The 11,919-nt window shown below is 44.1% G+C and overlaps 1 protein-coding gene across 1 annotated transcript in view; it reads left to right on the top strand.

The window, feature by feature from the left end:
• The window catches only part of LOC138853089 (fragile X messenger ribonucleoprotein 1 homolog), a gene marked incomplete at both ends in the record, with an annotated part of 71,890 nt that extends 70,999 nt beyond the window's left edge, over window positions 1–891 (top strand). Inside the window, one exon of the mRNA XM_070087699.1 lies at window positions 818–891. Coding sequence (XP_069943800.1) covers window positions 818–891 — 74 coding nt within the window. The remainder of the gene's footprint in view (window positions 1–817) is intronic.
• Window positions 892–11,919: the final 11,028 nt, after the last annotated feature.

Genomic DNA, 11,919 nt, shown 5'->3' with positions numbered 1-11,919 from the left:
AGCAGATGATCACAAATGGCACAAGGCTAGGAAATCAGAATAATGCCTCGGAACACAGATCGGATATGGGGTATACAATAACCCAGATATTTTGGTGGCAAAGGTATATCTAATAGGCCACAACAATTACAGCGAAGACAACTTTAACTTGTGTGGTGGTTGTGTGGTAAAGTTGACTCGACCTCAGCTGCCTGGTGAAGACTATTTAATTTTCCTCCTTGTATTATTGAGAGGTGGTTATCAGCACTCCCGTTTACCCTGGCCCTTCATGAGTCGCTGAGATGGAGTTAATTAGTCTGGTGGTTATCAAAGAAGCCGGGGGTCAGGGCTGTCAGCGCAGACCTCACCACCAGCTTGACCCCGCTGACAGTCTCATAGACCCGCGCACGCACACGTGCACACACACACACACACACACACACACACACACACACACACACACACACACACACACACACACACACACACACACACACACACACACAAATAGACTAAACGATCTAACTTTACATCACTGGAAAACAAAAGAAACACAAAACATATAATCACAACTCACAAAACACTTGAAAAACAAATAATGCTGAAGAGGACAAACTAGCTGAGATAAGAGCAGCCAGTAGCGAGGGAATACTAGTGGAAAATAGAAGTTTAAACGTAATAACAAACATACAGAACTCCATCAGGGTGAGGGTAAAGAAGGCAAGAATGCATTAAGAAGGGATGTTAGTAGAGTTTAATTCTATATACGGATTTAATAGAAAAATTATAACTCGAGCCTAAGGGGACTCTTGCCATTTGGATCCAATTAATTTTGAACTTCTCAATAATAATAACAATGCTGATGATAATAATAATAATAATAATAATAATAAGAAGAAGAAGAAGAAGAAGAAGAAGAAGAAGAAGAAGAAGAAGAAGAAGAAGAAGAAGAAGAAGAAGAAGAAGAAGAAGAAGAAGAAGAAGAAGAAGAAGAAAGAGAAGAAGAAGAAGAAGAAGAAGAAGAAGAAGAAGAAGAAGAAGAAGAAGAAGAAGAAGAAGAAGAAGAAGAAGAAGAAGAAGAAGAAGAAGAAGCAGAAGAAGAAGAATAGCAATGTTAATAACAATAATAAAAACGGTTAAACGGTATTAAAATTGATTAATCTTATGAGTAACTCCAAAGATTACACGTTTAAGTTATTATTATAATTCAGTAACTCTGGCAGGGCCAGACTTTGATAAGAGCTACGCACTTTTGTATATATTTTCAGTAAATCTCTCCTGGTATATATGCACTGACAGCTGACATGTATATAAACTTGGGCTACTGTATATCTCAGTCATAAACTCAGAATTTTCTTAAAACTCTAATTTGTAAGAGTTAGGTGTCCTTGACTGGTGGTGTACAGGTGACACAACTGCCTTAATGACCCTCGTGTAGTCGACCGGCTTCAAACCTAATAAATCATGAGCTGCTGTAGGATAACAGCTTATACATCTTACCTGTTTTTTTCAGATACTTTCATTTTGATTACTGTAAAAGCAGTAAGTGACAGGGCGCTGAGAGGTGAGTGGAGGAGAGATGAGTGGAGGAGAGATGAGTGGAGGAGAGATGAGTGGAGGAGAGATGAGTGGAGGAGAGATGAGTGGAGGAGAGATGAGTGGAGGAGAGATGAGTGGAGGAGAGATGAGTGGGGAGGAGAAAGACGAGTGGGATTAAAAGAGGGAAGATATATGTGAAGTAAATGGCCTAGAAAACCGACAAGTTGAAGAATGAGACACTTGTGCAACATTTAGGGATCTTTATTGGACACTTGTCCACAATAAAGATTCCAAAATGTCTTATTCTTCAGGGAAGGTATAGTCTACAGAAGATGAAAGTGGATATCAATAGGCCTGGCTAATAGGTCTAGCAGAAAGCCTGTAGGACAGGTAGAGAGCCGGTAAGCCTGGCAAATGGCCAATAGGCCTGGCAAATGGCCAATAGGCCTGGCAGTGGGCCATCAAATATGATGGGTGTGAGGGCGGGTTGGTCATGTGTTGACGGAACTAGACTCGGCGGCCTTAATCACTCTGATAAATTAACGAAAGTTTACGGAGTCTTTCACATTCTTTCCAGTCACTGCCATCTGTTGGATGAGCCAGTCACTGCTAGTGTTTCCAGTCACTGCCATCTGTTGGATGAGCCAGTCACTGCTAGTGTTTCCAGTCACTGCCATCTGTTGGATGAGCCAGTCACTGCTAGTGTTTCCAGTCACTGCTAGTGTTTCCAGTCACTGCCATCTGTTGGATGAGCCAGTCACTGCTAGTGTTTCCAGTCACTGCCATCTGTTGGATGAACCAGTCACTGCTAGTGTTTCCAGTCACTGCCATCTGTTGGATGAGCCAGTCACTGCTAGTGTTTCCAGTCACTGTCATCTGTTGGATGAGCCAGTCACTGCTAGTGTTTCCAGTCACTGCCATCTGTTGGATGAACCAGTCACTGCTAGTGTTTCCAGTCACTGCCATCTGTTGGATGAGCCAGTCACTGCTAGTGTTTCCAGTCACTGCCATCTGTTGGATGAGCCAGTCACTGCTAGTGTTTCCAGTCACTGTCATCTGTTGGATGAGCCAGTCACTGCTAGTGTTTCCAGTCACTGTCATCTGTTGGATGAGCCAGTCACTGCTAGTGTTTCCAGTCACTGTCATCTGTTGGATGAGCCAGTCACTGCTAATGTTTCCAGTCACTGCCATCTGTTGGATGAGCCAGTCACTGCTAGTGTTTCCAGTCACTGTCATCTGTTGGATGAGCCAGTCACTGCTAGTGTTTCCAGTCACTGACATCTGTTGGATGAGCCAGTCACTGCTAGTGTTTCCAGTCACTGCCATCTGTTGGATGAGCCAGTCACTGCTAGTGTTTCCAGTCACTGACATCTGTTGGATGAGCCAGTCACTGTTAGTGTTTCCAGTCACTGTCATCTGTTGGATGAGCCAGTCACTGCTAGTGTTTCCAGTCACTGCCATCTGTTGGATGAGCCAGTCACTGTTAGTGTTTCCAGTCACTGCCATCTGTTGGATGAGCCAGTCACTGCTAGTGTTTCCAGTCACTGACATCTGTTGGATGAGCCAGTCACTGCTAGTGTTTCCAGTCACTGCCATCTGTTGGATGAGCCAGTCACTGCTAGTGTTTCCAGTCACTGACATCTGTTGGATGAGCCAGTCACTGCTAGTGTTTCCAGTCACTGCCATCTGTTGGATGAGCCAGTCACTGCTAGTGTTTCCAGTCACTGCCATCTGTTGGATGAGCCAGTCACTGTTAGTGTTTCCAGTCACTGCCATCTGTTGGGTGAGCCAGTCACTGCTAGTGTTTCCAGTCACTGCCATCTGTTGGATGAGCCAGTCACTGCTAATGTTTCCAGTCACTGCCATCTGTTGGATGAGCCAGTCACTGCTAGTGTTTCCAGTCACTGTCATCTGTTGGATGAGCCAGTCACTGCTAGTGTTTCCAGTCACTGCCATCTGTTGGATGAGCCAGTCACTGCTAGTGTTTTCAGTCACTGTCATCTGTTGGATGAACCAGTCACTGCTAGTGTTTCCAGTCACTACCATCTGTTGGATGAGCCAGTCACTGCTAGTGTTTCCAGTCACTGCCATCTGTTGGATGAGCCAGTCACTGTTAGTGTTTCCAGTCACTGTCATCTGTTGGATGAGCCAGTCACTGCTAGTGTTTCCAGTCACTGCCATCTGTTGGATGAGCCAGTCACTGCTAGTGTTTTCAGTCACTGTCATCTGTTGGATGAGCCAGTCACTGCTAGTGTTTCCAGTCACTGTCATCTGTTGGATGAGCCAGTCACTGTTAGTGTTTCCAGTCACTTCCATCTGTTGGATGAGCCAGTCACTGCTAGTGTTTTCAGTCACTGTCATCTGTTGGATGAGCCAGTCACTGCTAGTGTTTTCAGTCACTGTCATCTGTTGGATGAGCCAGTCACTGCTAGTGTTTTCAGTCACTGTCATCGATTGGGTGAGCCAGTCACTGCTAGTGTTTCCAGTCACTGCTAGTGTTTCCAGTCACTGCCATCTGTTGGATGAGCCAGTCACTGCTAGTGTTTTCAGTCACTGCCATCTGTTGGATGAGCCAGTCACTGCTAGTGTTTTCAGTCACTGTCATCTGTTGGGTGAGCCAGTCACTGCTAGTGTTTCCAGTCACTGCCATTTGTTGGATGAGTCAGTCACTGCTAGTGTTTCTAGTCACTGCCATCTGTTGGATGAGCCAGTCACTGCCATCTGCTGGATGAGCCAGTCACTGCCACGAGGATATACTCGGTTTTAATCTTACTAATCACTACCACGAGAAAACAGTGTTAATCTTACTAATCACTACCACGAGAAAACAGTGTTAATCTTACTAATCACTACCACGAGAAAACAGTGTTAATCTTACTAATCACTACCACGAGAAAACAGTGTTAATCTTACTAATCACTACCACTAGGAATCAATCAGTGCTAATCCTTCAAGTCACTGCCACGAGGAAATAGTCAGTTTTTAGTCTTAACAATCATTGCGGATGACAAGAAACAGATGATTGCTGATGTTATGAATGAAAAGAAGTTGGATGTCCTGGCCCTAAGCGAAACAAAGCTGAAGGGGGTAGGAGAGTTTCAGTGGGGGGAAATAAATGGGATTAAATCTGGAGTATCTGAGAGAGTTAGAGCAAAGGAAGGGGTAGCAGTAATGTTAAATGATCAGTTATGGAAGGAGAAAAGAGAATATGAATGTGTAAATTCAAGAATTATGTGGATTAAAGTAAAGGTTGGATGCGAGAAGTGGGTCATAATAAGCGTGTATGCACCTGGAGAAGAGAGGAATGCAGAGGAGAGAGAGAGATTTTGGGAGATGTTAAGTGAATGTATAGGAGCCTTTGAACCAAGTGAGAGAGTAATTGTGGTAGGGGACTTGAATGCTAAAGTAGGAGAAACTTTTAGAGAGGGTGTGGTAGGTAAGTTTGGGGTGCCAGGTGTAAATGATAATGGGAGCCCTTTGATTGAACTTTGTATAGAAAGGGGTTTAGTTATAGGTAATACATATTTTAAGAAAAAGAGGATAAATAAGTATACACGATATGATGTAGGGCGAAATGACAGTAGTTTGTTGGATTATGTATTGGTAGATAAAAGACTGTTGAGTAGACTTCAGGATGTACATGTTTATAGAGGGGCCACAGATATATCAGATCACTTTCTAGTTGTAGCTACACTGAGAGTAAAAGGTAGATGGGATACAAGGAGAATAGAAGCATCAGGGAAGAGAGAGGTGAAGGTTTATAAACTAAAAGAGGAGGCAGTTAGGGTAAGATATAAACAGCTATTGGAGGATAGATGGGCTAATGAGAGCATAGGCAATGGGGTCGAAGAGGTATGGGGTAGGTTTAAAAATGTAGTGTTAGAGTGTTCAGCAGAAGTTTGTGGTTACAGGAAAGTGGGTGCAGGAGGGAAGAGGAGCGATTGGTGGAATGATGATGTAAAGAGAGTAGTAAGGGAGAAAAAGTTAGCATATGAGAAGTTTTTACAAAGTAGAAGTGATGCAAGGAGGGAAGAGTATATGGAGAAAAAGAGAGAAGTTAAGAGAGTGGTGAAGCAGTGTAAAAAGAGAGCAAATGAGAGAGTGGGTGAGATGTTATCAACAAATTTTGTTGAAAATAAGAAAAAGTTTTGGAGTGAGATTAACAAGTTAAGAAAGCCTAGAGAACAAATGGATTTGTCAGTTAAAAATAGGAGAGGAGAGTTATTAAATGGAGAGTTAGAGGTATTGGGAAGATGGAAGGAATATTTTGAGGAATTGTTAAATGTTGATGAAGATAGGGAAGCTGTGATTTCGTGTATAGGGCAAGGAGGAATAACATCTTGTAGGAGTGAGGAAGAGCCAGTTGTGAGTGTGGGGGAAGTTCGTGAGGCAGTAGGTAAAATGAAAGGGGGTAAGGCAGCCGGGATTGATGGGATAAAGATAGAAATGTTAAAAGCAGGTGGGGATATAGTTTTGGAGTGCTTGGTGCAATTATTTAATAAATGTATGGAAGAAGGTAAGGTACCTAGGGATTGGCAGAGAGCATGCATAGTTCCTTTGTATAAAGGCAAAGGGGATAAAAGAGAGTGCAAAAATTATAGGGGGATAAGTCTGTTGAGTGTACCTGGTAAAGTGTATGGTAGAGTTATAATTGAAAGAATTAAGAGTAAGACGGAGAATAGGATAGCAGATGAACAAGGAGGCTTTAGGAAAGGTAGGGGGTGTGTGGACCAGGTGTTTACAGTGAAACATATAAGTGAACAGTATTTAGATAAGGCTAAAGAGGTCTTTGTGGCATTTATGGATTTGGAAAAGGCGTATGACAGGGTGGATAGGGGGGCAATGTGGCAGATGTTGCAAGTGTATGGTGTAGGAGGTAGGTTACTGAAAGCAGTGAAGAGTTTTTACGAGGATAGTGAGGCTCAAGTTAGAGTATGTAGGAAAGAGGGAAATTTTTTCCCAGTAAAAGTAGGCCTTAGACAAGGATGTGTGATGTCACCGTGGTTGTTTAATATATTTATAGATGGGGTTGTAAGAGAAGTAAATGCGAGGGTCTTGGCAAGAGGCGTGGAGTTAAAAGATAAAGAATCACACACAAAGTGGGAGTTGTCACAGCTGCTCTTTGCTGATGACACTGTGCTCTTGGGAGATTCTGAAGAGAAGTTGCAGAGATTGGTGGATGAATTTGGTAGGGTGTGCAAAAGAAGAAAATTAAAGGTGAATACAGGAAAGAGTAAGGTTATGAGGATAACAAAAAGATTAGGTGATGAAAGATTGAATATCAGATTGGAGGGAGAGAGTATGGAGGAGGTGAACGTATTCAGATATTTGGGAGTGGACGTGTCAGCAGATGGGTCTATGAAAGATGAGGTGAATCATAGAATTGATGAGGGAAAAAGAGTGAGTGGTGCACTTAGGAGTCTGTGGAGACAAAGAACTTTGTCCTTGGAGGCAAAGAGGGGAATGTATGTGAGTATAGTTTTACCAACGCTCTTATATGGGTGTGAAGCGTGGGTGATGAATGTTGCAGCGAGGAGAAGGCTGGAGGCAGTGGAGATGTCATGTCTGAGGGCAATGTGTGGTGTGAATATAATGCAGAGAATTCGTAGTTTGGAAGTTAGGAGGAGGTGCGGGATTACCAAAACTGTTGTCCAGAGGGCTGAGGAAGGGTTGTTGAGGTGGTTCGGACATGTAGAGAGAATGGAGCGAAACAGAATGACTTCAAGAGTGTATCAGTCTGTAGTGGAAGGAAGGCGGGGTAGGGGTCGGCCTAGGAAGGGTTGGAGGGAGGGGGTAAAGGAGGTTTTGTGTGCGAGGGGCTTGGACTTCCAGCAGGCATGCGTGAGCGTGTTTGATAGGAGTGAATGGAGACAAATGGTTTTTAATACTTGACGTGCTGTTGGAGTGTGAGCAAAGTAACATTTATGAAGGGATTCAGGGAAACCGGCAGGCCGGACTTGAGTCCTGGAGATGGGAAGTACAGTGCCTGCACTCTGAAGGAGGGGTGTTAATGTTGCAGTTTAAAAACTGTAGTGTAAAGCACCCTTCTGGCAAGACAGTGATGGAGTGAATGATGGTGAAAGTTTTTCTTTTTCGGGCCACCCTGCCTTGGTGGGAATCGGCCGGTGTGATAATAAAAATAAAAAAAAAAATCATTGCCACGAGGACACAGTCGGTGCTAATCTTAACAATCACTGCCACGAGGAAACAGTCAGTGCTAATCTTAACAATCACCGCCACGAGGACACAATTAGTGCTAATCTTAACAATCACCGCCACGAGGACACAATCAGTGCTAATCTTAACAATCACCGCCACGAGGAAACAGTCAGTGCTAATCTTAACAATCACCGCCACGAGGACACAGTCAGTGCTAATCTTAACAATCACTGCCACGAGGAAAGAGTCAGTGCTAATCTTAACAATCACCGCCATGAGGACACAGTCAGTGCTAATCTTAACAATCACCGCCACGAGGACACAATCAGTGCTAATCTTAACAATCACCGCCACGAGGACACAATAAGTGCTAATCTTAACAATCACCGCCACGAGGAAACAGTCAGTGCTAATCTTAACAATCACCGCCACGAGGACACAGTCAGTGCTAATCTTAACAATCACCGCCACGAGGACACAGTCAATGCTAATCTTAACAATCACCGCCACGAGGACACAGTCAGTGCTAATCTTAACAATCACTGCCACGAGGAAAGAGTCAGTGCTAATCTTAACAGTCACCGCCATAAGGACACAGTCAGTGCTAATCTTAACAATCACCGCCACGAGGACACAATCAGTGCTAATCTTAACAATCACCGCCACGAGGACACAGTCAGTGCTAATCTTAACAATCACTGCCACGAGGACACAGTCAATGCTAATCTTAACAATCACCCCCACGAGGACACAGTCAGTGCTAATCTTAACAATCACCGCCACGAGGACACAGTCAGTGCTAATCTTAACAATCACCGCCACGAGGACACAATCAGTGCCAATCTTAACAGTCACCGCCACGAGGACACAATCAGTGCTAATCTTAACAATCACCGCCACGAGGAAACAGTACTAATCTTGCTAATCACTGCCACGAGGAAACAGTCAGTGCTAATCTTGCTAATCATTGCCACATGCTTGATACAAAGATGCAGCCGGTAATAACTTCCCAAGTCACTGCCACAAGTTTAATATAAGGAAAAAAGGAAACAGTTAGTGTGTGTTAACCTCGTTCTTCTCTTATACCGTCTGAGTCACTCGCTAACTCTGCCGCATTCTAAGCAAAAACACCCAAGAATATTTCACTAAAGTCGACCTCCTGGTTGTAAATTACTGCTATCATGCTCCACGTCAGAACACAAAACTTTGTAATAGAACCGAATTCTCATGTAAATCAGCCATTATGTATTAAACTCCAGCAAATGGAATCAAAATATCCAAGCCACTCGATTCTCTCTGTAAGTAATATTAACTTGAAAACGTGTGTGTGCCAAGATCTGTCCCTAGGAAATAAAGAGAAGAGAGCGATGGGGTCTTTCTTTGCATGTTGGATGCGTGAGATCTTTGTGTGTAGCCAGCGTCCGTGGCGCGCTCTGTGGTTGTCGATTGATGCAATCTGGCAACATGTGTGGATGTTAGACTGAGATGTTTATTATACACCCCGTCTCCATCCTGTTGATGCTAGTCACCCGGTACTCATCCTGTTGGTGCTGTTCACATGATACTCATCCTGTGGATACTGGTTACCTGATGCTCATCGTGTGGGTCCTGGTTATCCCACACACATTCTGTGGATAGTAATCACCTCATACACATTCTGTGGATGGTGTTCACCTCATAAACATTCTGTGGGAGTGCGCTGGTTGGTTGGTTCGTCTCAGTTTTCTTTATATTGCATACCATGCACTGCAGTGTCCTAATTTGATACAAATTCAAAATCCTTATTCCAATAAAAAATCAAGTGCCTATTGGTCAGAATCGGCTTAAAGTCAATTTTAGACCAAAAACAAAAAACTGATTTACCAAAAATATTTATTGTACATCAAAATAAGAATTTATGTTTTTCAAGATTATATATTCTCGTTTTAGTTTGACTAGTGGCGAGAGTTGTGCCTCCGTCTAACGATTAGAGGGAGAAGGATCGATCGTCCAGGGCTCCTTGCGCTAGATGCCCTACACGGGGTTTTAGCGTTTCACATAAATACAAGAATTCCAGACGTGTAAGCAAATATTTCTCCCTCAGATGGTTGAGAACATGCTTAAAACAACCTCGGCTCTCCTGCTCCTCTCCCCACCTTTATGCTCCCTCGGAATTTCCTCGTAAACAAAAGCAGAAAATAAATCACAGAGCAAGCGTCATTATTTATGTATGCTCAACACAACCCAAACTTGGATATAATCTTGGCATTTGCTGCCTCACGTGCACCTTTATAAAAGCTGATGGCACGCTTGTCCAAGCAATCCTTTATAGCGACAGAGCACACACACTGCAGATCTTGTAGCTAAACCCGGGGGTCACTTGAATTTGCTGGTGATCTGCAAGATATTTATTTACGTCCGTGTGTCTTGTCTGCTGAGAAATACTGGGGGCTTTTGGCGATAATTCACATATGAAGCTCATACTGAGATTTTCTTGTCATCTACTTAACAAAGAAAGGTTTTATTGAGAAATATATTGATTAATATTGTCCCTTATCTTTCTGTCACACACTTGTCATCTACTTAACAAAGAAAGGTTTTATTGAGAAATATATTGATTAATATTGTCCCTTATCTTTCTGTCACACATACACACACACATACACACACACACACATACACACACACATACACACACACATACACACACACACATACACACACACATACACACACACATACACACACACACACACACACACACACACACATACACACACACACACACACACACACACACACACACACACTATAATCATCATCATCATCATCATCATCATCATAATTTATGTTGTAAGACTGTAAATCTGCGAATTCGTCACGGGAATCACTTTCTAGATGTTCAGTGCCTGGCCACAGCTGGCTGCCAACTTCATTATCTTCATAATACTGTACCTTAGATAATTACTACTCAATTTAAACGCTTAAAAATAGTAAATTTAAGTATTTGAGTTAATGTCAGCGAAACATCAGAAAAAACTAGCACCAAGAGAGTCTGAAGGTAAATACTCCTAGGATATCCCCACATGTCAGCACCGAGGATATCCCCACATGTCAGCACCGAGGATATCCCCACATGTCAGCACCGAGGATATCCCCACATGTCAGCACCGAGGATATCCCCACATATCAGCACCGAGGATATCCCTACATGTCAGCACCGAGGATATCCCCACATGTCAGCACCGAGGATATCCCCATATGTCAGCACCGAGGATATCCCCACATGTCAGCACCGAGGATATCCCCACATGTCAGCACCGAGGATATCCCCACATATCAGCACCGAGGATATCCCTACATGTCAGCACCGAGGATATCCCCACATGTCAGCACCGAGGATATCCCCATATGTCAGCACCGAGGATATCCCCACATGTCAGCACCGAGGATATCCCCACATGTCAGCACCGAGGATATCCCCACATATCAGCACCGAGGATATCCCCACATGTCAGCACCGAGGATATCCCCACATGTCAGCACCGAGGATATCCCCACATGTCAGCACCGAGGATATCCCCACATGTCAGCACCGAGGATATCCCAACATGTCAGCACCGAGGATATCCCCACATGTCAGTACCGAGGATATCCCCACATATCAGCACCGAGGATATCCCAACATGTCAGCACTGAGGATATCCCCACATGTCAGTACCGAGGATATCCCCACATATCAGCACCGAGGATATCCCCACATGTCAGCACCGAGGATATCCCCACATGTCAACACCGAGGATATCCCAACATGTCAGCACTGAGGATATCCCCACATGTCAGTACCGAGGATATCCCCACATATCAGCACCGAGGATATCCCCACATGTCAGCACCGAGGATATCCCCACATGTCAGCACCGAGGATATCCCCACATATCAGCACCGAGGATATCCCCACATGTCAGCACTGAGGATATTCCCACATATCAGCACCGAGGATATCCCCACATATCAGCACCGAGGATATCCCCACATATCAGCACCGAGGATATCCCCAAATATCAGCACCGAGGATATCCCCACATGTCAGCACCGAGGATATCCCCACATGTCAGCACCGAGGATATCCCCACATGTCAGCACCGAGGATATCCCCACATATCAGCACCGAGGATATCCCCACATGTCAGCACCGAGGATATCCCCACATGTCAGCACCGAGGATATCCCCACATGTCAGCACCGAGGATATCCCCACAT

This window comes from Cherax quadricarinatus, chromosome 22, assembly GCF_038502225.1.
Source record: "Cherax quadricarinatus isolate ZL_2023a chromosome 22, ASM3850222v1, whole genome shotgun sequence".
NCBI lineage: Eukaryota > Metazoa > Arthropoda > Malacostraca > Decapoda > Parastacidae > Cherax > Cherax quadricarinatus.
This window is presented reverse-complemented; position numbering and strand designations above follow the sequence as displayed.